The sequence below is a fragment of the Psammomys obesus genome, unplaced genomic scaffold (assembly GCF_907164565.1).
Source record: "Psammomys obesus unplaced genomic scaffold, mPsaObe1.curated_primary_1811, whole genome shotgun sequence".
In the NCBI taxonomy this organism is placed as follows: domain Eukaryota; kingdom Metazoa; phylum Chordata; class Mammalia; order Rodentia; family Muridae; genus Psammomys; species Psammomys obesus.
The window spans coordinates 3339340-3365136 of NW_026590061.1; the positions used below are offsets into that span (position 1 = coordinate 3339340).

At 40.5% G+C, this 25797-nt stretch overlaps 3 protein-coding genes across 10 annotated transcripts in view; 2 read left to right on the forward strand and 1 right to left on the reverse strand.

Annotated features, from left to right (window-relative positions):
- Kras (KRAS proto-oncogene, GTPase) overlaps positions 1 to 13161 on the forward strand; it is a 31974-nt gene extending 18813 nt beyond the window's left edge. The window contains exons 4-6 of one of the 3 annotated variants that reach the window (XM_055605573.1): positions 5135 to 5250; position 7118; positions 9058 to 13161. In XM_055605573.1, coding sequence (XP_055461548.1) covers positions 5135 to 5250; position 7118; positions 9058 to 9174 — 234 coding nt within the window. In that variant the 3' untranslated portion in view covers positions 9175 to 13161. Of the gene's footprint in view, positions 1 to 5134; positions 5259 to 7117; positions 7119 to 9057 lie in introns of all 3 variants that reach the window. The other 2 variants (XM_055605571.1, XM_055605572.1) reach the window with 2 other exon arrangements.
- A 140-nt stretch (positions 13162 to 13301) lies between these two features.
- Positions 13302 to 14351, reverse strand: Etfrf1 (electron transfer flavoprotein regulatory factor 1). Its single transcript, XM_055605574.1, has 2 exons — positions 14307 to 14351; positions 13302 to 14225 (listed from the first exon to the last, which is right to left on the reverse strand). Exons 1-2 carry the CDS (start codon positions 14349 to 14351, stop codon positions 14010 to 14012), a joined length of 261 nt encoding a protein of 86 aa, XP_055461549.1. The 3' UTR covers positions 13302 to 14009.
- A 4115-nt stretch (positions 14352 to 18466) lies between these two features.
- The window catches only part of Dnai7 (dynein axonemal intermediate chain 7), a 39928-nt gene continuing 32597 nt past the window's right edge, over positions 18467 to 25797 (forward strand). For 3 of the 6 annotated variants that reach the window (XM_055605558.1, XM_055605559.1, XM_055605560.1), the window contains exons 1-3: positions 18467 to 18773; positions 21322 to 21339; positions 22874 to 22927. In XM_055605558.1, coding sequence (XP_055461533.1) covers positions 18771 to 18773; positions 21322 to 21339; positions 22874 to 22927 — 75 coding nt within the window. In that variant the 5' untranslated portion in view covers positions 18467 to 18770. Of the gene's footprint in view, positions 18774 to 21321; positions 21340 to 22799; positions 23147 to 25797 lie in introns of all 6 variants that reach the window. The other 3 variants (XM_055605563.1, XM_055605562.1, XM_055605561.1) reach the window with 3 other exon arrangements.

Here is a 25797-nt window from a genome sequence, read left to right on the forward strand (position 1 = left end):
CTCCAAATAATTTTAGTAATTTACAATGTACATTTCAATACTTTTTTACCTCCCCAGTTTTTGTGAAAATTTGAAGCTCCTTTTGGGGAGTATTTTGTTACTATCTTGCTTGTTATTTTAATTAAGTATACATGTCCTTATGTATTTTGTCGGTAATCTTTTTTTTTTTTTCTGCCTGAGGTTTTGTTCTTGTTAATGAGCTTAACAGAAGCACAAAAGAATTCTATTTACAGTAATAGGAACTGAACATTCATTCATAAGTTTTCAGAGGTATAAATCAAGGCATGGCAAGTGTTTTCTGTGCAAGCCCAGATAATAATGTGGTACCTTACACATTCTTTTCCCTAAGAAGCCTTGAACATGTGAAGCTTCTTGTCAGCTTGTACCAGAACAGTTTTCCCTGCCTGTACTGGCCTGTAGGTTGTAGTGTACTAGTCTCTAGGGCACAATTGACGAGACTCTGGCAGACACAAGACCTTTAACCTAAAATTCATGCGCAGTTTTTCTCATTTTAAAGCGAAATTTGTATATTTAATGAAAGAAGGCATATTCTACTACTTTTTAAGATAGGGGTTGCAGAATATGTACTTTTATCAATACATGACTTGCAGACTTAAAATATATATCATCCTGCCAATATATAATAATTACTAGATTTGTTTGTGTGCATACTTGGGCGTGTGTGTGTGTGTGTGTGTGTGTGTGTGTGTGTGTGTGTGTATTTTGCCCTCTTTGAGACAGATCTTTCTGTGTTGCCCAGAATGGTCTGGAACTAATGGGCTCAAGTGACCCCTTGCGTCCCCATCCCCAGTACCTGGGGTTATAGGTGTGCGGCATTGTGCTTAGCTGCTTTTTGTGTCTTGTACTTCTCCCAATCTCTATCTGAAAGGATAAAAGAGCTAAGTTTTTGCTGGTGTTGTAGTATGTGTCCCCAGTATTTCTAGTATATAAAGAGTGCTACTTCACATTTATCAAGACACTTAGTCATTAACAGATTTTTCTGATTCCTTTGGACAGCGCATCAGGAAAGACTGTTGGGACTGAAACACAGAACACTTTGAGGAAGGCTGTGAGTTTGCCAGGCTGCTAAGCCCACAAGTCAGAGTGAATGGGGGTCAGGTACAGGACAAGTAGGGTTCTCAGAATAGCTGATGCAGCCTTTTATCATTTGGTGGGCTCAATTTGAGCACTGTAAAGTTTCCCAATCACCCAATACTGGTTAATTTCTTGGCTTGTTAAATTCTAGACATATATAATTAGTTGACAGAAGTCATCTCTGAAAGAAAGCTTATTATAAAGCTATTTAAGAAAGCAAAACAAATTTAAAACCTCAGGGGCCGTGGAAACAGTATTTTCAAATTTTATGAGTTAGAAGTGCACTTGTACATGAGATGGTTTATAGTTTGACAGGGTTTCTTCAGGAAAAAATTAGGGATGTGAGGTTAGTACTGAGAAATATGCTTGGTTTTGTTATGGTTTTTCCTCTCAGCCCCAGGCTCCCGGAATAATGACTCAGGAGACTCAAAATATGTTTACAAATATCTAGGCCATATAGGTAGGCTTTCTCTGAGTAGCTCATAACTTAAAATAACTCATTATACTAATCTGTATTCCATCTGCCCCATGGCTGCTAACCTCTGCTCAGGTACCATGCCTCTGTCCTCCTCACATCTTCCCTGGCTCTCTCCCAGAATCCCTTCTGCCTACTGGACATTTACCCTTTCTTGTAGGCCGTGGGTTTTTTATTGACTGGTGTCGCATCCATACAATACACAAGAGATTGTCTCAGCGTGTTTTCTCCATTCCTTCTCCTCCCCCCGGAAGGCTCGTATTCTTGCATCTTTGTAGAGGCATAGTTGATGCTACATGTATATGCCATTCCTTTGACAGAACTCTGCAAGAAGTGTTACAGGCTCAATGGGAACAAAGTAATTAATAAATTACACTCTTACTGAGAGTAGATAGAGAATATTGTGTGTTAACAGGTCTCTATGGGGCTGCTGCTCTGTTTCCATAGTCTCAGTCTGCTTGGAGTTGAAAACATTGTCAGAGCTCGTCGTTTAAAAAAGGAATTACAAGTAAATATAGTTAAAATTAAGGGCCAGTACTAGTGGTAGGGCAAGGATAAATAACAGTGTTCTCAAGTTCTCTTGATGTCAACTTTGAAGCATATTTTCAAGAATAACTAACTATGCAAAAATGTGGTAAATAATTTTTTATGAATTTAAATTTCCTATTTGTAAAGCTAAGAAAGAAAGTTTTTCTGTAGTAACTACTTCTTGTTATTATCTTTGCCACTGATATCCCAATACTCAATTCTTGGTGATGGGCAGCTGTCTCTGTAATTATTGGCTTCCAATTTTCTCTCTGCATTGCTGGAGACAGAAATCAGATATTCTTGTATCGGTGATGGGGTGCTGTCACGGAAACAGCAGACACATCAAAATGATTTCAGAAGTACCTTACAATCAGATTTTGCTTCTGTTAAATTAGAGGACAAATGCCCTCTTTTTCCTCCCTTCATAGCACGGTGACCTCTACATTGGCATTGTAACTTTTTAAAAAAGAACTAAAGATTTACATTCTTTTAAGATTTTTCAGAAAATATGAGCTTTTGCCTGGTTTGTCTCTTTCTCTGTGTAAATAAATGTATGCGTATATGGAGTCTTTTATTGGCTTCAAAGGAAAAGAAGATAATTGTTTATAAAAATATAAATTGACCAGCCATACTTTACCTTTTAAATGCTTTCTAAGTCATGTGTCTTGAATAACTTATTTTATATAATATGAACATTTCTGATACATTTTTGAGGAGCAAATTAATAGTTAAGCTTTTGCCTTAAGAATGAATGATAAAACTACTAAAGATTAGTACATACAGACACAAGTGGGGATTTTATTTAAAATGCCAACATTTGATGATTTTTAAAAGTTGAGATTTTTTCTTTCTTAGTCAGATTAGTAGTTAGTGGATTAAATTTATTCCATTAAAATAAGATTGGGTTGGGGTGCTGGAGAGGTGGCTCCAGTGATGAGTGCTGGCTGCTCTTGCAGAAGACCTGACTTTGGTAGCTGGCACCCACCTATCACGTTAGCTCCAGGAGATCTGGTGCCTCCTTCTAGCCTCCAAAGGCACCGTATACACATGTGCGCGCACACATACACACACACACACACACACACACACACACACACACACACACAGAATATTTTTCTGTGGCTATAATAATTTTTATTATTTGATCATTTTAAATGAGTATTTTTTACTGGATGGTATACAGATTTGCTGGAAGTATATATTTTAATATGGAATCATATTATTTAAATGCCTTCTTAATTTTATGAATTTTATAGGCAAATTGCTGAACTTCACTGAAGCAGTAAGTACACTGTAGAGGTTTGTAAAACTCAATATGCCCTAAACAACTATAGCCTCTTTTTCTTAACCGTTGGATGCAGCAAGTGGCTTACGTGCACAAACCTAAAGCTGTTTTAACCCTGACTGCCTGATTGTGTCTGCCAGGTTAAATTTACAATTATAACTTAAGGTTTTGCTGTATTATGGAAACATTGATCTTACCAATTGTAGAAAATAAAAAAATACACCAGTCGCGTACTTAAAACAAATCACTATTAAAATGAAAGAAGTTAAGTTTAAAATTAAACATGTAGTAAAATATGCCAGCTTTCCTGATTATTTACTTTTTTTTAGAATAACGGACATAAATATTACATCTGAAGCTGTAAAGTTTAAAGTAAAGTTTCTGGGCTTTGCTCTTAGAGGAAAGCTTCCACTTTGGTGCGTTTTCCTGAAGAAATTAGCGTAACAGTTATAAACACTTTGCACCTTTTAGGCTGTTGCCTCATTTTCTGTTTTGAAAAAGCTTAAAACTTTTCAAGGCTGTTTATGATTCTACTTGTCATAGGTTTAGTCCATAGTCGAAAACCAGGAAATCTCACTAGAGGGGCTGGAGAGATGGCACAGCAGTTACAAGCGCTCTTCCTGCAGAGGCTCTGGGTTCAGTTCCCCACCCACACGGCACACAGCTGCGGTTCACTCCAGTTAAGAGCTGATCTGCTCTGACTTTGGAGGGCACCAGGTGTGGACAGATGTACAGACATACATGCAGGCCAAATACTCATGCATATAAATACAGCAGAACCTAAAATAACTAAAAGAATCCCCGGTAGAGCATGTAAATTAAAATGGAAGGCACACAGCACACAGACACTGTTCAGTGTCGTCTGGACAGTGCTCTGTAGGCTGTTGGAGACTGTGTAAGGAGGCCAGTGTGTTGCCCCTAGTTTGCATATTTCAAATGGTTGTGGAGCTTTCTTGTTTTGGGAAATGGCCCCTGTTTAACTTCTCATTTAACTTCTGTGATTTCCAGCAGCACTTGGGGAGGTAGAAGCAGGTGGATCTCTGTGAGTTGGAGGCCAGCTAGCTCTAAAAAACAAGTCCAGGACAGCCAAGGCCACACAGAGAAACCCTGTCTTGAAAAAAAAAAATCAACAGATAGATAGGTAGGCAGGTAGGTAGATAAAAAATAGAAAAAAGGAAAAAAAAAAAAAACTGTGGTAGCAGTCTCATTCCTAGATTTAGGGACCTAGGAATTCTGAGAATTGACTAGGAAGTATCTAACTGAAGAGGAAACTGGAGTCCCAGTTTCTGGAATCACCCTGGTTGGGACATGGATTTTGGGTTTGGTTTTAGCAAGTCCTCTTGTCCCTAGTCTGCCTTATACTCTGTGTCTCACAGGCTGGAAGGTAGGCGTCAGTGGAGTATGGCCAGCACATATCTTCCCTGTGTCCAAGGAAAGTTCAGCTTTAACTGCAGTTCACCAAACTTTATTGTATCAAAAAACACATAAATATAGGTAGTATTTTCATAATCTCCCCTGATTCCTAACTAAGAATTGTTAACTCTTAATTCCAAAAAAAAAAAAAAAAGAACAAACCAGGTTTTAGCTCATGTTTTAAAGCTGCATCCTCAATTTTATTCAATCTAATGTCTGCTTTAAAAAAAAAAATCTCAACTGTAGAGCTCATAATTCAAACTCTTACACATGGCTATCCCAGTAAATTACTCTTCCAAATGAAACGGACTTTAAAGAAGTTGTGTTTTACAATGCAGAGAGTGGAGGATGCTTTTTATACATTGGTGAGAGAGATCCGACAGTACAGATTGAAAAAAATCAGCAAAGAAGAAAAGACTCCTGGCTGTGTGAAAATTAAAAAATGCATTGTAATGTAACCTGGTAAGTTCAGCATATTCATTTTGGTACAAAGCAGATGTCTTTCAAAGGTAACAAAGCAGTCAGAACCACTTAGATGTATTCTGCTTTGAAGTGTTAAGAGATAAGAAACTTGTCATTTGTTTCTGTAATGAGTACATTTATTTTTTTAATGTGATCATCAATTATAATTGACAACTTTAGATGGCTACAGTAGACCAGTCTACATTTGTCATAAGCTCTGATGATTTCATTAGTTTTAAGTAAGCTAAGCATTTGGAACTGATAATTTATTTTTAAGAAAATTTTATGTAAGTTTTAAGATAGCCAGCAGCTTTTGAGTGAAAAGTGTGTAAAATAATATGGCCCAGAGGTAGGAGATGGCCGGCCCAGTTTACTGTTACTGCGCCTGTGCTCTGCAGTGGGCGCCGGAGACCTGGTGCCTTGTGTGCGCCTGCACCCACTTCCAAGCGCTGCAGATCCCATGCTGCTGCTCTGTCACATTGTTACACTTTCCCATTTCTCCTTTGCTATTTACTTGTAGCTACTGTCATCCCCTGTGCAGAGGAATGGCAGTGTCTTACTTGTAAATGTAGTCACTGATTCACACAGCGAACACAGCCAGTTCCTCTACACACACCTTGTATGGTTCTTAACACCCTCCCTCTTCTCCAGCCTTGTGGAATTTTATGCCTAAAACAGTATCATCTTGCAAGTTTTGTCCATACATACACACATACCAACATATACACACACCATGGTACTCCTGCCTTTCCTTCAGTCCTGCCTCTTGTCTGGGTCACCAGGTAACCTGGTTTGATTAGTTAGGCTAACATTTGATCCCTTGTCTCTAAGCCTCTTCAACCCCTTAAAGTGGCCATTGTGGCTTTGTGTATTTACAATATCCTATTTTTAATTATATGGCTTCCTATGTTGCATGGAAATAGCTTATGTGCCATTCCTTTAATAGACAATAGAGTCCTGGAGAGCTGGGTCATATATGTTAATCTTTGCGTGCCCATTGCATGCTAACATTCTGGACACATAGATACTTTTGAGTGGACTCTTTCACTTTTCTATCTAAACTAATATTATTTTGTCTAGCTCAGCAAATTCTTCACTCAGTGAGGAGATAAAACCTCATGTTGAAGTTTGTGCTTTTGCTGGATGCTGTTGTTTCCTTGGGGACATGAAGCAGTCAGTCAACAGTGTTTAAGAGCAGGAAGAAATGTAGGTGCAGAAGCAGTGGGCTGTACTTGCGTGGATTCTACTGGGATTATGAACTCTAACAACTTCTATGATTATGTAGAGCCATACTTCCGTTTTAGAAATTATAGTACAATTTAACATTAAAATGCAATTTGAAAAGTTAAACTTTGAAATAACAGCCGTGATCAGATTTAAGTGGTAATTTTAACCTTATTCCCTCACTCTTAGATGATTTTAAAATAGAATATTTACAGACTGTCATACACTTTACATTGTATTCAAGACAAAGGTAGAAGCACTCTTCTCTAAATATCTCTTTATGCAGTTTGCAGCAGTGACTGCTGTAAATATTAATGGTGGAGCCTATAAATGAATCATTGTGGTTTTAGTGCACATGGCACTTTCTACATAACGCAAAAGTATACTTTATGATATTTAAAATTACAGTTTGGTAAATATATATATAAATTAGTTTTAGACTTATCCTAGAAAAAGGATAAGTCTAAACAAAATAACTAGCAGAGTATGGGATGTGACTATACGAGAACCCACTCCTATGAGGACAAGGAGTGCACTGCCTGCACACATTAGCTATGACATTTCTCCAACATTGACGCCATCCAATCAGAATGAATGTAGCTGCAGCATGACATACTGTCAGAGCCTGACAAGAGGGTAAAGGCTGTCAGATTCTCTCTTCCTTCTCTTCAATGGTTGTATATTATTCTATCTTAAAAATTATCTTTCTCAGGATTTTTATTTTTCTGCACCATTGTTTTAGTATCGTTGCTATTTTTCTTCAACATAAAAATAATTTGAGGACCAATGAGATGGCTATCCAGCCTGAAGACCTGAGTTTGATCCTTCAGATCCACTTGATGAGAGGAGAGAACCTGCAAGTTGTCCCCTGACCTCCACACTTGTGCCATGGCATGCACACAAACAGAAAAATAAATGCATGCAACTTTTAAAAAGGATATTGAAATAGAGTAGATAGCATAATGTGTGGTCAAAGGGGCTTCATAACGGATAAGGGAGTTAGATAAGACTCCATCTTTAGGGCTGGGAGGTAGGTCTCATCGGTGAACGTGCTAACGAGTCTGTGTGCTTGCTGCACAAGCATTAAGGCTGAGCTCAGATCCCTGGGACTCAGGCAAAAAGCTGCCCAAGTACCAGCTGGGATCCCAGCGTAGGGGTGGGGCTAGACATAACCAGTGTGGTTTGCCAGTTACCAGCCTCGCTCCGTCCCACTGAGATTCCCTGCTCCTGGGTAGACAGTGGAGAGTGGTGGAGCAGGATCCAGTGTACTGCTTCTCTGGCCTCCACTTGAATGCACAGGTTCCCCCCCACCACATACCCACACCTCACACATCTGCACATGGAGACCCATTCCAAGCCTCGGGGGTCGTAAAGTGCCATTGAGTTCTAGGTACCTTTGCTGTCATTGGAAAGGTTTCTCACTGTGTGTTAAGGACAACACGGCACGGAAGTCGTCTCTCTTCTCTGTCTGTCTGAGTGGATCTCACAATCTAATTAAGCCTTGACGGTATTGCTTGTGTTATATCAGTAATGGTTTTCAGAAGGTGAAAAGCACCAGTGAGTGCGGATTAGGAATTTGGGGCAATATGTATTTATTCACTTGTATTCAAGTAGATGATACTGGCGTTACCCAGTTTCTATTTGTTAAATGTGAGGAAATTCATTGCTGCTCTACATTTTTAACAATGTTCTTTGAAGATGGGTATTTATGTGACAAGTCTTGAATAGCTGTAACTAAAAAACAGTAAGAGAGTCTTTGCAGGGTGGTCAAGTACACCGCCAATCAGACGATTCTGCTAGTCCTCAGAGGTCAGGGGCACATTGTCAGAGGAGCAGCATCTTACAGACACGTGGGTTACTGTCCAAAGTCCAGAAACTTGGGACAATTGAGTTATATATATATATATATATATATACATACATATATGTATGTATGTGTATGTGTGTGTGTGTGTATATATATATATATGTACACATACACATACATGGAGGCGGGCATGGAGAATTGGTACACTAATTTTGCTAGTGCAGAAAAATTAGTAGAAATCAAGTCCTTTTGGGGAAAAAAGTCATTTGTTACATGTATGTAAGATTCTGCACCACTTGTTATCACTGCCTGTTGTAAAAGTCAGTTTCTACTTAAAACATCAGAATAGTAGGGCTGGAAGCTGGCTCAGTGCTTAGGAGCACTGGCTGCTCTTCCAGAGGACGTGGGCATCCAGCACCTACATGGCAGCTCACAGGTTCAGGGACTCCTGTCCCTGGGGATCTGAGGCCCCATTCTCTCGTCTGTTGGGCACTGTATGCACATGGTACACACACATGCAGGCAAAACACTCATACAGGCAAAGTTGTTTTAAATGTCAGTGTCAGAATATCCATGAAGAGATACTTAATCCTAAAAGTCTGGCCCATTCAGTTATCAGAACATAACATAAACCGTACTTATTCTCTCTGAGTACCGAAGTCTCCATTTAAAATGAAAGTCTGTGATCTGGACACCTCAAGTCATCATGTTAATGTTTTAACATTAAAATTAACATTTTAATTCTTTTTTTTTTTTTATATATTTTAGGGTGTTGATGATGCCTTCTATACATTAGTCCGAGAAATTCGAAAACATAAAGAAAAAATGAGCAAAGATGGTAAAAAGAAGAAAAAGAAGTCAAAGACAAGGTGTATAATTATGTAAATAGTTTGTACTTTTTTCTTAAGGCGTACTTAAGTAAAAGTGGTAATTTTTGTACATTACACTAAATTATTAGCATTTGTTTTAGCATTACCTAATTTTTTTTCTGGTTGTGCAAACTGTCAGCTTTTATCTTAAATGCTTATTTTGAAATGACAGTGGACACCTTCTTCTCTCTAAGTGCCAGCATTCCCTGGGTTTGGACTTAAACTAGCAATGCCTGTGGAGAGACTGAAGACCTGGGACTCTGTCTTGGGGTTTTGGTGCATGCAGTTGATTCCTTGCTGGTTCTCCTACCAGCCGTGAACGTTGGTGTGAACCAGAGTAATGATGCTTTTGAACCATCCCTGCTCCGTGTTCCAGCTAGTCACTAAGTGGATCCATTAGTAATTACAGCTTCCTTTGAGAACTTGTGGTTGGTTCTCCTAAGACTGAGGGATCACAGATTTATGGGCTTCCCTTGATGCACTTCTAGCATGTCCTAGAGTTTCTCAGCCTTCGTAAGTGTAGTTAGGCTGTTCACAAAGGCTTTCTCTAGCTTTCCACTGCTATTAGTCTTGGTCACTCCCCCAAATAGTATATTTTTTCTAGAAAAGGGAAAAAAATGAAAAAAAAAAAGGCAATGGAAAATATTGAATAAAAGTCCATTAAAGTTTCATGTTAGCTAAATTACTGTAAGATTCCTGTAATAGCTTTCCCTGGTAAGGCAGACCCAGTATGAAATAGTAATGATTTGGGCTATATTTACGTGCTACTAAATTTTTGTAATAATTTAAATAACTTCAACATGTATAAAAAGTTCTCATAAAAATTAAGTATAACCCCCCTTTGTCAGATTGTTCTTATCCTAACTTTCAAGTCTTTTTTTTTGAGCTTATGTTGTTGAAAGTAGTTTTAATTCTGGTTGTGAAGCTGAAGATGACTGGAGACAGTTGTAACTTAGCACGTGTTGAGGAGACCAGAGTTGTGAGGCTGGGTCCTTCGCGAACCTGTGGAGAGCATGACTGCTGCTTTCAGTGCTGGCCATGATGCTTGGTGGGGTGGGGTGAGGAGACTCTGACAGCTAGTGCAGTGCATTCTCACCAAGTCACAGACCTGCTGACAAACCGAGAGATGTCTTTTCTTTATAGTCATAACAAAATAACTGAAAATACATTTCAGTGTTACCTTCAAGGTTGAGATTTGGGGGTAGGAGGCTAAAAGAGAGTAAATCTTTAAAACAATGAAGTAAGAAAGTTTGAAAATACAGGTTTGACTAGTCTCTCAACTCTGGCTAAACAAATATTTCTTAAGTACTTCCCAAATCTGATAGGTATTTAAAAATATCTGTCCAGTGCTTTAAGAATAGATAAGTTACCAGCAAAAACAATCCCTTCAGTGCACTTAAAGCATTCCTTCAGATATTTGAAATGAGATGGAAATACCACTGGACCATGAGGACTGGATGTCTGTCTTTTAGAAGTCTGAATTAGGCAAATCACTGTCTACTTCATGTAAATCATCTCAAAGACTCTAACTTCACAGCTGTGTAGTTTACAGTCCGTTTACATACTGACACACCTAGTTGTCAAGCTCAGCACAGTCTGTAACTTTTACATGGATTATCATCTTCACTGCCAGTCTTGGGCAAAATTGTGCAAGAGGTAAAGTTTATATTTTGGTATCCATTCTCCAAATCAGGACTGCCCTCCAACATTAGCTAGGCCTCCTGCCTGTCTCCCACATGCCCATGGCTTAGTGTAGTTTCCTTTAAAAGTTTTAATTCCCCTCTTCAAGTTTTGTTTCTGCTGTGGAGAACGCCATAAATATTGCCTACTAAGACAGGTACATCAAAATGGCCTTATGGCCTTCCCTAGGACTTAAAATAGTCCAATAGACACCGTAGTGGGATTTGAACTAATAGCTGGTTTTCAGGGCCAACACGGCAATTCATTCTTGATCCTTTGGACTTCCTTTTTGCTGCCTGGTCCACCGGTGCCTAAGCAGAAGCTTTTAAATTTAGTGTGCACAGACAGAAGCGAGTCCAGTGGAAGGGGAGCTTAATCTCCATCCAGCTATCATCCTGATGAGTAGATCCCATTGTTTGAATAAGTTCAGTGTAACAGTGGGAACAATGCAAAGTTTCAACCAGAAAGCTCGCTTTTTAAACCAGAATTTGTTTACTCAGCATTTATTCAGTGCTTGTCATGTTCTGGGTGCCACACTAGGCTCTGGATATGTGCTGTCCCCAAGAAGGGACACAGTCTTAGGCAGTGGTATTGAGCACGGTCTGATATCATAGTAAGGCCTATGGCATGTGACTTAGAAATAATGGAGTGTAAGACTTTAGTTTTGCAGAGTGGGGTTTGGGCTCCTAATTTTTTTATTTTTTTCTCAGCTCAGCAAGAATTGTTTGGTATGATTCCAATGCATCTCTTTAATCAAACTACTTTATATAATCATTTCATTTTTCCAATGGAATAGATATCCCCTAATCTATTTTTCTGAAATGTTCTAAACTATATTCATAGAATAATTCTTTGGGTGGATATTACATCTTAGTGCAGTTAGTTAGTTAGTACCTCCCATTTCTACACCGAGGAACAGGTGTACTTAAGGAGCTGCAGTGCGTCATCAGATATTTTTAGTGTTTCTTGGCATTGAGTTAAAGTAGTGGTGATTAGCATTACGTAAATTTTGAGTTCTGTTACACTTTTGTTAACAAAGGTTTTTGTAGTGATTTAAAGGGAAAGAATCCTAGAAACATATTATCTAGTTGCTATAGCCTTAAAGTCCTTGTTGAAGTTGAAAACCAACACTAAATTACAGTCATAGGCATTAACACACTTGTGGGAAGAATATAACAGTCAAATACAATTTGAGCAAATATTTTCAGTCAGGAATTCTAGGCTCTATTGACTGAGTCACACTGCATAAGAAATTAGATCTTAACTTTTACAGGTTATCAAGACCTTTGCCACCATTGCACAATTTTGTCCTAACATGCATACATGTTCTGTGAGGCATGTCAGAAGTTACAGTTTGCACAAATTCATCTCATTTTGTACTCCACTGATTTTCATTTTTTTCCCCAAACAATATGCATTTAGAAAGGGTTTTTTTTTGTAGGCAATAAAAATTTAAAAGTAATCTCCATTTGTTAAAAAAATAGTGGTTTCTTAATAACTGTGTAGTCATTTTTTAAAGCCCAAAAGTTACTTTAAAGGTGAATTTATACTTAATAACTTCTGTGTAATACTGGTTAGCATGAATTCTGCATTGAAAAATTGAACAGATATACCCAGTAGCTGTAAAAATCTGTCAAAATATGAAATTATTTCTAAAGAAGTACATTAGTTTTCAAAGAATAGTTATTAGATTGAGATTTGTGGTTTAGTTTAATAGTTTGAAGTGCCTGCTTGGGATGGTGGTAGGCATTTTAGATGAATTTGGGAAAAGGAAAGTTATCTGCAAAAATGCCAGTTTCAGATCAGCCATCCCCAACCAACCGAGTGGGCTGTGTGCTGTTCTATCTCCAGGCCTCCAGCTCCGCTGTCTCCTGTCTTCTTGTTGGAAACACGTCTGCATTTTTATTTGAGTGCCAATTTCTCACTAGTGCTATTTCTTAATGTAACATGTTTACCTGGAGTGTATTTTAACTATTTTTGTATAGTGTAAACTGAAACATGCACATTTTGTACATTGTGCTTGCTTTCTTTCTTTTTTTCCTTTTTTTTTTTTTTTTTTTTTTTTTTTTTTTTTTTTTTTTTTTTTTTTGTGGGACATATGCAGTGTGATCCAGTTGGTTTTCATCCTTTGGTTGCGCTGACCTAGGGAATGTTGGTCATATCAAACATTAAATTTAAAAATGACCACTCTTTTAATTAAAATTAACTTTTAAATGTTTATAGGAGTACGTGCTGTGAAGTGATCTGAAATTTGTAATATTTTTGTCATGAACTGTACTGCTCCTACTCATTGTAATGTAATAAAAAGTTATGTGACTATGAAGTATGTGCCTTCTTATTTTAATTGTGGTTATGGCTCTGATGAGGAGCTTCAGGTTTGTTAGGCAAGCACTGCGCACGGAGATGAAACTTGAATGTCATATGGTAGTTGATAGACTCCTTTAGTCAGACACTTTTTGCAGCTTTTGAGTTAGAAATGTTCTTTATTTATAAAGTTGCTAAGAACGTTACATAAACGTTCAAGTGTTTGCTTAAACAGTCCTGTCTGGGCTAGGTCCAGTGCCACATTAGCTTGGTTACAGGTAGACACAAAGTACACCAGCTTTAACAGCACAAACAGGAGTGTTACCACTCCTCGTGAGAGCCAGTCCAAGTGATGTGGGGCTTAAGGGGCGGCAGTATCTACATAGTGCCAGTCATCCGCTGAGCATCTTAAGGGCAGAGTCCCCTTCGTATGGCTTATTTTGATAACTGCATTCAAATCATTTTGAGGTGTTTGTAGAGAGCCTTGAAAATGGACTTCAGTATTCTAGATACACTAGGTGAGGTAAGAAAAAAAAAAAAGTTCCACAAGCTAAAGAGTAAACCTGTCAGAACCCATTTGCAGTAAATGGAGAAACAGACTACGAATAATTGGCTATAACATGTTAAAAAATTAGGTATATTTTCTTTCAAAACTGTATTCTCATGAAAGGTGCTGTTACGCTTTGAATAATGAAAGGATTATGGGTAAAGCTCTCAGTATCAATGGGTTCAAACCTATTTTAGTACAGTAGGGCAGCTTGGTTTTTTAATCCTGTATCTTGCCATTTTAAATTGAATTATTTTATAATAGTTGGTACAGACAAACAACTGGCACTGACTGTCAGCCAGGCTGGTAGCAACAATTGGTTAGTTTTTGGTATCTGAATAATACCGTTGTTTCATAGCTCTGTATTTCCTAAGGAAGTATAAGGCCTCCAGCTCCTTCATTACAAATTCTCCTCGTGCAATAAGCTCTTTGATCTTCTCTGGGTCCTTCACATCCTTGTTTTTAAGGAAAACGTTCTTCAAACGTCTTTTAAAATAGTCTGCTCCTTTTGGATAGTCCCGTCCAAGATACAGCAGCTTTAAAAAGAAAGATGACGTTTCTAAGCAATCTATGTTATATAATAACATGTATAAAAAGTTGGCAGCATAATTACTTACATTTTTATACAGAGTCAGAACTTCTCCTCGTAAAGAACTGGCCATTTTCACTTAATGTGGAATTCATCCACTTTTATATATGACATACCTAAAGAAAAGGAAGATTTTTTTTTTTTTTTTCCCAAACGACTGCATTGAAACCTTACATAGTCAGAGATCTTGCCTTTGGGAAAGTGGCAAGGTTGTTTTTCACTTCTGTGTGCAGGCATGCACTTGCCTGAGCGAGTGGAGGCCATGACCTCAACTCTCAGTCTTCCCAAGCTTATTTGAGATGGTCTTAGTTGCTGCTTTAAACATCTGGTCCTTCACTCATGGACTCCCTCCCGTCTACGATCTCCCTGTATCCACACTGGGGTTACACACAAGAGTCTTTACAGATCTTGCTTGTGTGAGTGCTTTTCCCATGGAGACCTCCTACGCCCTGAAACGGTAATTTGTGCTGAGAGTTTTTGTAATCTAGGCACTGGGATCAGGTCACTCTAAGCCTGTTTCCTTACAAAAGGAGAGCTGTCTGATCTGCTATCAAGGCTAGGCTTGATCATTTGGAAGACACTAAGAATCCAAATCTAGAAGGCTGTTCCTAGGAGAAAGTTAAAGACTAACAAACTGGCTTGGGCCATCAAAGAGGCTGGCACCTAACAAGAATGCACAATAACAGACAGAGTAAAGGGACACTTGGAAAGAATTCCACAGCGAGCAGGCAACATCCATGGTGTTGACCAGGCTTTTATCCTTAGGTGGCTGGAGCTGCCAAGGAGAGGAGCCTGGGGTAGGCCTCATTAGACCCCATTTCTGACCACTCACATTACATCTTTATCAGCTAGGCACATTTCCATTGAGTGCCGTTAAGGCTGGTGATAGCTCTGGCCACCTGATTAGGTACCTGCCAGGACTCTGCACTGTAAGATTTCTTCTTCCCAGGAACCTAGTTTATGTAGTAGCATATGGATCTACAAACTACCACGTGGATAGGTTATTTTAGGAAGCAAGACATACTAACACTGGTCCTCATCCTTCCCAATGTGACCCTTTAATATACTTCCTCATGTGGTGACCCAACCATAAAATTATTTTTGTTGCTACTGCATAACTGTCATTTTGCTACTGTTAGGAATTGTAATGTAAATATCTGATACGCAGTGGTCTTTGGTGAGCCCACGGGTTGACAATCACTGTTAGGAGCTCAGGACAATGGGAACTGTTGGTTTGGGCCCTCACATACCCAGTGAAGGTGTGCACCTGCAGATCCAAGGGATGTACGCATGTGTGGTTTTTATGTTGACCTTTATGTCATCTGGTTTCCTCACATGACAGGGTTTATTTTCATTTTAGCTTCCTGTCAATAATTCTTTTTTACATTTATTCGTTTACTTATTACCATTTATTCACTTTGTATCCCAGTTGTAGCCCTCTTCCTCATCCCGTCCCATCTGCCCTCCATCCCTGTTCTCCCTGCCAATAATTCTAACACTCGTGGTCCAACAGTGAACAAGCCAGTTCCTGTTATCCTCAAGACACTCACTTTACTGGATCATCACTTCTCCTACCATGCCCAAATTCTTAGCACTGTCACCATCTAGCATGTTCTCTTCAGTTCTCCCTCCTTGTCCCTGGAAAGCTCACCCTGCCCTACCTCCCAACAGCCTGTACCCCCCCCCCCCCCCCACACACACACTTTGGGCTAGGCTGTGCACAAACAGCTTTTACCTGCGACCTGCTTTTCTTCTTTGGAATTCCCAAGGGATCCTGCCCTTCGAAATCCCTTCTTTGGCTGCTGATTTTGCTTAGTGCTGCCTAACAACTTTTGGACTGAATTATTCAAGAAAAACAAAATTTCAGAGTAGTTTAAAAAAAGATCAATTGACAGTTATTTTACAATTAACTAGCAGAAAATGGAGATTCTTGAAATTATAGCATAATATTCAACGAAAAATAACTGTGCTGAGCTGGGTGGGGGCGGAGATAGGGGAAGGCCCTGAGTTCAAGAAGAGTTATAACTGAAGTTACATAGTAACACCCTGTCTTAAATACTAATAATCATGTGGAATGGTTTTGAGTTGTGCTGAAGTGTACAGATCCTAACTGATTCTGCTTGTTTCCCTACTGAAAATGAAAGTGTCCACTGAGGTTTTCTGGGGTTAAGTCATAGTCACCTATGTTCTCCAGCTTCCAAAGTTTACTGCCATCGTCACCTCTTCCTTGTCCCTTTTAATTTTATGTTATTCCTGAAGATTTAGTGAAATCTTGGAAGGTGAGGAAACCCAGTTGTTTAACCCATGATATTGACAATTTTGAGGATAGGGACAGACTCATTACCAGGGTGGTCTACCTTGTTGAAAAATGACTTTTAAAACTACGTGGTTTAAAATTATATAGATTATATACATAAAAGTTGACAGCAAATTACAGCCTGTTTAATGTCTGCAAAACAGCCTCATTTAATTTGATGTTTATAATTTGTGAAGGCTTTTAGAGACCTGGCTTAGTTGTCCTTCACAATAGCTTTTTCACAAATTATGAATAATAAAAGATTCACCCAGCCCCCCCGTACAGTTGACTTTCAGGAAGTTTTAGTTTATTTTTGCTGCAGGGATAAACCTTTGGTTTCTAAACTAGGAAACAACTTAAATGCTGTATGAAGTCTTGGAAGTTATGATAAGTGTTCGGCAGAAGTCACCTACTATTCTGAGAACCTGGATATGTGGGAGGAGGTGCCATCATTTTTTCCTAGGGACTTTGGGCAAAGGAATTAAGATTCTCTAGAGTGAAGGGCTCGTCATTTTAGTAGGACACTGTTATTTCCTAGGATGAGGACTTAGTGATGTTATTCTGCCTCACGAGGTTCAAGTGAACTTGAGGAAAAGCTGAAGGAAAATGGAGATAGAGGCAGTGTATTATTTGTTTCTGGGGTCTGTGGACTGCACTGGAAAAGCTATCCGGACAGATTTCTCAGTACCAGAGGTTGTGAAAGGAGATGGAGCCTGTGCAACCCTGTTTGGAGGTGGGGATACCAGAAAGCAGCTGCCCCCCCCCCCCCCAAAAAAAAAAAAAAAAAGCCTGCAGGTAGACTAAGGAAACAGCCTAGAGTCTTCCAGAACATAGTCCCACACCATGGGGTCTAACACATCGCTACTCTCCATTTCCCTCTTAGGAGAGGTTGGTAGTCACTGCTGTAAGATCATTATTCTTCCACACTGCATCCTATTTAGGACTGAGCTTTTCTATCATGAAACAGTAGTGGTTGCTTTGTTGATTAATTAAAAAAACAAAAGCTAACTATCATACTCGTCCGCGGTGATAAGCTAAATTTGAATTTGCATGAAGTTTTTATCTTATCACCTAGGTTTGGAGGACAGTAAGGTCATAACTGTTACACAACCAAGAACTTTAACCCATAAATACTGGCTGTCAGAACCACTTCCAAATAGAACAGTCAGTGAGCGTGTACAGGATAGAACATTAAATTGTAAACTAGGCAAGGGATAGGATATAACTTAAGTACTTCATCTTGTCTTGTTTAATGGATTAGACAGGTCTTAAGCTGGTCAAAAAACTGACTCAGTTCCTTTTACTTTGCTGGTCTAAAGTGCCATTTCTTTATACGGGGAGGGGCTGAGAGTCTGAAGATTGCGCCACAACAGTACAGCAGTCGGTGACCTTGGGACTGCAAGGGCTTACTGGACCTTAGACGCCTTGTTAGCCCGGGAATTAATTCAAGTCACTTTAAACTCGTATGGGCAGCTCTTGGGGAAAAGGGCGAAACGAAAACACCACAATCAGCGAAGAATCTGTCTTACTTTAATCTCAAGGTAACGACCCTCTTGGAGCCCATCTGCTTGCCTAAGTGGCCAAGTGTCCCCCTGGCGAGCCACTCAGAGCCCGTGGCTTCAGCTAGTGGCGGGCTGGCGCCATTCCTTCCCCTGCTCCCCCGGGAAGAGCTCGCCGGCGGCAGAAGCGAGGGACAAACCCCTTTACAGGCCGCGGCGGCTCTCGGCCGTGCCCCAGCCCTCAGGAGGAGGCAGACGAAGCCCGCGAGCCCCAGGTCCGCCCGGCTCCGGCGCGGCCCTCCGCTCCAAGCAGCTCTGCCCAGGCCCAGCCGCCCGCCCCAAGGCATACTTGACCACCTGCGGCCGTGGGGTCCGGAAGACGGGTCGCGCGGACCGCCGCACTCCAGCGCTTTGCGACACCGCGGCCGTAAACGCTCCGACTGTCGCAGCCCTCGGGCGGAAGTGGACGGGTTAGCGGCAGAGAGGGCGCCTCTGGGGTCGGAAGTGGGGCGTGGGCAACCAGTCCGCGGCCAGGGCGGTACTCTCGCCGGAAGGCCGCAGTGCGACTGCGCAGGCGGACCTCAGCGGAACGCCGGCCTTTGTGGTGGGCGTGGCCTGTCGCCCTGACAACCGGGAGCGTTCCGGCCCGGCGGAGTTGAGACTTTTCCCCAGGCGAAGGTGCTGCTTTTCTTCTCCCATGGTAAGCCAGGAGAAGGAGGGAAACGGGAAGGGGCGGGCGCAGATCTCGCCCCAGCGCTGCGGAGGGTGGTCAGGCGCCCGGCCGACTTGGTCCTGCTCCACTAACTTCTGTTGATGCACGTTCCCGCTTTTGCTCTCCGACTGCAACCTGTCAGGCGTGTTTTCGGAGGGCAGCGGATGGCGCGCTCTGCTTTGAACCTACTTTGTGTGGCCTTTCGTCGGAACCTGAGCTGTTTTGCTTCTCGGTGGTCAGCCTGCACTCATTCAATATAATAAAGCTTGCCATTTTGTTTTTCTTGTGTTCCAACTCTCACGTCTTCACCAGATCAACGTGGAACTAACGACGTGGGTCGTTTCCCCTTCCCCATCAAGAGAGCGTCTGTTATCCCACTCAGGGGACTTGGAGAATACAGCTACTAATTATGTAATGCACTCGCTAAGGGAAATTCAGAGCACAATCTTTGTGTTTGCTGGCTGGAAGCCAAAGACGCAGGAGAGACTGTCGCAGCCCTCCTGTGGCAGGCAAATAAAGCAGAGTAGCTGCCACGGCAACAGCGGGGGCATCTGAAGCAGAGTAAACACGTTTCTAAGGGTGGGAGAGAGGAAAGGAGTGGTGCTTTTCAACCTCTTTTAAAATATAAATATGGATTTTCTGTAAGTGGCTGGAATAAATGGGTAATGGAACCCCCTAGCAAGACCCCCGTAGGCCCTAAACCAAGTTAAGACTCTGGCAAATTACAAGAACAAACACTCCGTCGAAGAGTGACTTTGAATTTCGTTTTCTTACATCTGCATAGCGCTGTTTCTCAAAGACTGACCATACAGCACCGTTTCTCAAAAGAGCCAGGTTTGGGAGGTTTATTTAAAATGTAGGTTCCAGGGAGCCACCACTTCAAACCTACTGTCTCTTATGGTGTCCAGGGAACAAAGTGCCATAAACACTTAAACAGCAGAAACTGCCTGCCTCGCCATTCTGGAGACTAATCATCCGAGGTCGGGTTGTGAGCCTGGGGCCAGTGATTTATTCAGATCTCTCTTCTGCTTCTAAGAGTGCCTGCGTGTATAGCAGCGCACCCTCACTTTTCCCACACGATGCTTATTTTCTTTTTGAGGCTCTGTATCCAAGAATCCTCTTCTTACACCAGTACCAGCCATATTGATCCAGAGACTCACCCAACTCCAAAATGAGGTCATCTTAATTGTTGAGATGCCCGCGGAGCATTTTTCTAAGCAAGTCAAATGCTGACACACCAGAAGTTAAGATTTTAGAATGTGGATCCGAAAATACATAATTCAGCCCCTCGATCCAGGGAAGTATAATGCAGGAAGGGACTCCATAGGTCCAAGAGTACGAATTTCTCAAAAAACACATCAGGGCAGCTTTCCCTGGTTAAGTCTTGAGAACAGTCATATCGCTTGACAGCACTTATGTTTATATAAAAGATAAAGGTGGTTTTTAAAAAAAAAAAGCAAATAAATAAATAAATAAATAAATAAATAAATAAATAAAGGTGGAACTTTGCCCAAACCTGCTTCATTTTAGAAATATTAGTGAGAGATTAAAAAAAAATGCCCATGGTCTTTAAGATAGGCTCCTTGAGAGGGATGTTTAACATAGTCTGCCATGCAGTATTTGTTTCAAGATGGAAATATGCTAATCATTGTGAATGGGGATATTATAGCCAGGATAAAAACCATTTGTGAAAACCACATGAGAGCAAAGCCCCCACTGTTACTCTCTCACCAGTAAGTGTCTATGGAATGAATTTCTGAAATGTGTGCACCTTTCAGGAAGATGTCATTCGGTGTGTGCTGACTTTTACACTTGTGTAGAATAATGCTCTTATGCATTGAAGCAGTATTTCCTGTGTGCAGCTCTTCAGATATGTGAAATATGTAACCTATATTCACAGAGTCTCCCACAAACTCTAAGACTGCTCAGGAATTTACAGATAGTATTACTGAGAAATACTTGTAATTGTCAATTAGTAGTGAAATACGGAGCTTTCCAAAAAGAGCAGAATGACTTTCAACCATGTGGCTGGACAGTCTTCACTTTATCGCTGATTGGCAAACTTTAAAAAACTGAGTTCCTACCCATAAAAGCCATCAATTGTATGTAATAGAGATGTTCTTTTATGAGACAGCCCCACATTTGCAAATTTGAAATAGTACCAATACTCAGTAATTTGTGGGGATTTGGGGAACCTTCAACCAGTCGCTTTTTGACTGGCTTCATTTTGTAAACACCTTGACATAAGTAGTGTTGACTACCACAGACTTCCGGTGAAATCCTGTGGGTTTTCCTGCATGGACTTTTAGTTTGTTCTGACTTCTTTTTACAGTATCTTTTCAGATTAAAGTAGCTGAAGACTCACAGAAAAGATCCAAAGGAGATACAAAGTGCATTCCCTTGGGCCCTTCTCCCAGCTTCTCCTAATTAATGTTTTGTTTTGTCTTTGTCTTCATTTTAGTTTTTGTGGTGCTTTGTTGAAAGTATCTGAATTCTTTGTAAAATGTGCTAATTATTTTGTTTTCCAACTTTTTAGGGTCCCAAATCAAAAAAGGTAAGCAGAAATTATTTTTTCAAAATAAATGGTTTTTATGAACATATTGTACAAATGAAATTCTTATGGAATTATAAAATAATTTTCTAATTATTTATGGTTTATTTAATTTACCAAGCTCATCTTTTAGATAATAATGATATTTAAATAATGAGATAATTCTTCACAATTACAGATGCATCTCTCATTTGATGATATTTCTAGTTTGAAAAAGACACTCTTTATGAATTGCTTTTAGTTCTGACCAGTGTCTGCATCTGAGGATTCAGTTTTTCCTCCCCTGTAGAATATGTTGGGTTAGGCGTCCTTTGATTTGTTTCAGATAAACATACAATGTAGCCATAGAGCTGGTGCAGCAAGAACCATAAGGTAATGGATGTACTTGTGGTTCTCTGCTTTTGTTTGTACAGGGTAGAAACTGAGGTGGGACAAAGAATATACTACCTCCTATGCCTGGGGTGTCTTTTTCTCTCTTTATTTTGGAGATTGATTCTTTAATCAATTTTAATCTCCTAATTACAGGCCAGATTTAGCCTACCAACAGATTCTATTTTACTTGGAAAAAAAAATTTCTTAAAAAAAAAATATCAGTTCTCAAGTGTGTCCTAGCTGTAATCCTATACCTGTAATCTCATACCTGTAATCCTAGCTGGTGTGGTGGTTAAATAGGAAGATCAAGAGTTTGACACCAGCCAGGGCCAAAAACCCTCTCATGTTTGGCCAGACATTCCCATTCCCCAAATAAAGTCTAATAAAACAATTTAAAAGCAGTGGCCAAAGATGCGTTCTAGTCATGAAACAGTGAAGCTGATCCCGTTGGGCCTGAGGTCCTGAGGTAAATCAGCAGTGTGTGAGGCTCAGCAGAGGCCGCCTCCTTCAGCAATGCAAAAAGCATCTTTATCTTGCCATGGTCCGCCTGTGGTCAGAGCTGTTTCTTTGATACTTCCTTGACCACAGCAGGAGGTTTAACGTATCTGCTTTAAATCATATCTCACTAGTGTGTTCTCCATAAATCCCACTCCCTTGAAAAATCAGTTACATTCAGCTCTCTGCACCCACGGATTAAACCAAATGTGGATTAAGAGTTCTTTTCAGAAATATGACCAGAATGTTGGGCATGGTTGTGCTTTCTTGTGATCCCAGTGCCAGGAGGACCACAAGTTCTAATCCAGCCTCAGCTACACAATGACCTTGTCTCAAAAAAAAAAAAAAAAAAAAAAAAAAAGTGATAATGGGGGCTAGAGAGACAGCTCAGTGCTTAAAACCACTTGCTGCTCTTGCTGCTCTCGCGGAGGACCTAGTTCCCAGCAGCCACATGGTGGCGCTCGACCCGATAATTCTAGTTCCGGAGATCTGACACCTCTGATCTGTGAAAAGCAGGCATGCACCTGGTGCACAGACACGCATGCAGGCAAACACTCACATGCATATGATTTTTTTTGGTTAAATGTGGTAAATAGGACACCGTGTGTCTCAGAGAGCCAGAGGAAACCATTTGGAATGTTTCGGTGATAAGAACTGTTGCGGTGAACAGGTGCAGACATTTCCGTGGAGTGTTGCTGAACAGGGAATGTGGCCGCCTGGAGTGGTGAGTTAACGTCTAGGATACAGGATACACAGAGGCTGCAGGCAAACACTGCTGCTGCGTTATGTCTGGACCTGAGGCTGTGAACCCTGGCTGTCATGGGGTCCTGTGACTAGGGGACAGGCTGAGGATTGACTGTCTGCTCTCTGGGTTCCCAACACGTGATGAGAATGTGCCTCAGCTCTACGTCTTTCATCATATTGCATGTGTGCACGTTGGAGGGTATGTAGACATGCCAAGGCACACATGGCAGTCAGAAACCACTTACAGGGGTCCGTTTTCTCCTTCTACCACATGGGTCCTGCAGACTGAGCTGAGGCTTGCAGCAAGTGCCTTTACCTCCTGAGCTGTCCTGCCGGCCCATTATTTACTTTCAGCCTGTTAGCTATGTATGGCCAGTAGCATGTTATCTGGGGCCTGAACCTAGGGCCTTGTCTAATCGCAGGCTTTTCTCATGCACCCCAGTCCCCTGATTCAAAGCCTTCAGCTTTGGCTTATTTTCTGACTAACTCATAATTTCTTATCCTATTTGTACTAACCTGTGTTCAACTACGTGGCTGGTTACCTCTCCTCTGCTTTATGCATCTGGCTTCCTCTGCGTCCAGGTGGCAAATCTTTTTCCCCTCTCCCGACTCTATCCTAGAGTTTCGTTCTCCCTTTCAAAGTCCCAGCTTCAAATCCTGCCTCAGTTTACGGCCATCAGATTTTTATTGACAGGCGACGTTTCCATCCAGAACACAAGAGATCACCCTACATCTTTCCACTTTAGTGCAATAAAAGGCCCCTTCTCTAACATTAATAGAGTGTGCACAATAAGAATCATTGTAAAAACTATCAGGTAAGAGTTACATTCACGATGACCAGTCCGTATGTCTTTGTCCCCTTGAAGACAGTACCACACTATCTTGGTGAGTCCAAAGTTCTGTGCCTAAATAATTTTCTATCTTACAGTTATCAATCTAGAAATATCTTTTTAGATCCTAAAACACTTTCTTAAATACTCAGCAACTTAAGCTTAATGTGAGACTATAACTATCTAGTCTTCAACCTATCAGAGACCTGCAAAGGGTCAATATTCCCTGAGTAAACAGGAAGTGCAGAACAAGCAGCTTCCTAAACTGTAGATACAACAGAGACAGCTGGCTGCCTGGACAGTCACCCAAGATTCCTTTGCAACATTGGAACATCCATCTCTTCGGTCTACTGGTCCAGAATATCTGACAGACTTTTTTTGTGAAGCAGGAATTATAAAGGTAGGACTACCTACCTTATCTTGGCAAAGCTCAGTAGTCAACTTTCCTGCTTCCTGTTTGTCCAATTTGGACAGCATGCTGTCTGCATTGGGGCAAGGGCAGTTTCTCACCCAATGGCCAGCATGCCACATTGAAGCAAATTCCATATGGAAGTTCTTTGATGCCCATCATTTTCTTTGAAGTATAATGGGGGTGCTGCCAGGATCAGAAAGGTCTTACAGTCAAAAAGGCCTTTTATTAATAAAACATCTTTAAATGTCATATTCTGCAGATCTCTGAGGTTTTTGAAGACCATCTATCTACAAATTTGTTTCTAACTATTTACTATCTATCTAGGAAACGTAGTTCTGTAATTAACTAAACTAGTATCTAATACACCCATAAATCTTAACTTGAATTTCTTAATTATCCCCCCTTTTGTCTTTTCAGCCCTGCCCCTCTATCGCCACTCCTCCCTTTCTCCTATAATACTAGGCAGAAGAGAAAGAAGGATAGAGGAAAAAAAGAAAGAAAAGGAGATCCCTGAATCCAGCCTCCCTTACTTTGGTTCATCCTGGATCAAGACCATTAATAACTTATGACCAGCCCCCTTCCTTAAACAATGACAAACATCTGTCACCCACCAAATGACTAAAACCCATCCCATCTCTTGGAAATTGGACATCATTATCTAAAATTGTTTCCTGCTATCTGGGGATGACCTTTCTTTGGTGGGGGGTGCTAAGAAGATTGGGATATTGGCCAATCTTAAGAAAGCTAGCTGTATCATTTGCTGTCCAGTCTCTGCATGATGGGAAAGTGCAAGGCTTAACTGCAGTCCTGACTGGAACAGTCTGAGAGGCTAGAACAAATGGGGTCAGCCATTTTGAGGTTGTTCTGAAAGAGTTTTGATGAAACAGCTATTGAGTCAGTCTAAGGCTGTATCAAGTAGAATGCTGGGATGAATATGTCTCAGTGTCTCGGCATCTTCGAGGATGAGTCTTGTCAGGGTCACTTTAACTTCACTGGTCTCTGGTTGTTTTTCTCTGTGAGCTTATAAACTTTCAAAAGTAATATACATTTCTGTATCAACACATGTATGAAATGTGTGGTGTGTACAGCTCAGCTAAAGAGGATTCTTCATTTTTTGCCCTTTGCTTGAGCAGATAAGGCATCTTTCTTTATAAGTCAGTTTGGATTGTAAAACCAAACCATAGTATAAATTTTTATCTACGCCTTATGAAAGGATGGCATGATAAGTCCTGAGGACTCTGTAGCCAACAAGAATTATTGGTTATGCTTAGTGAGACATTCATGTCTCAGCCTGTCTCAGATCTGTTTTCATGAAAAGGGATCAGCATATACTTTACCTGTTTTGTTGTTCGTCTTGGTTTCTTCCTTTATGTGTACTGCCTAGATCTTCAGGAAGCCTTCCTCAGTCAAATCTAATCCTTATTAATTTTGATGGAATCCATAACATTTCTTCTCCTATTGAAGCAAAGGCAAAACCTCTTCCCCAACACAACGCATTTTCTCTCTTCCATTCTGAAGTTAGGACATCCTTAAAATAGATACAGAAATGTCTTCAGTGTTTATAGATGTTCAGTTTCAAATTGCCATTAGAGGTGTTTTACTTGCTTC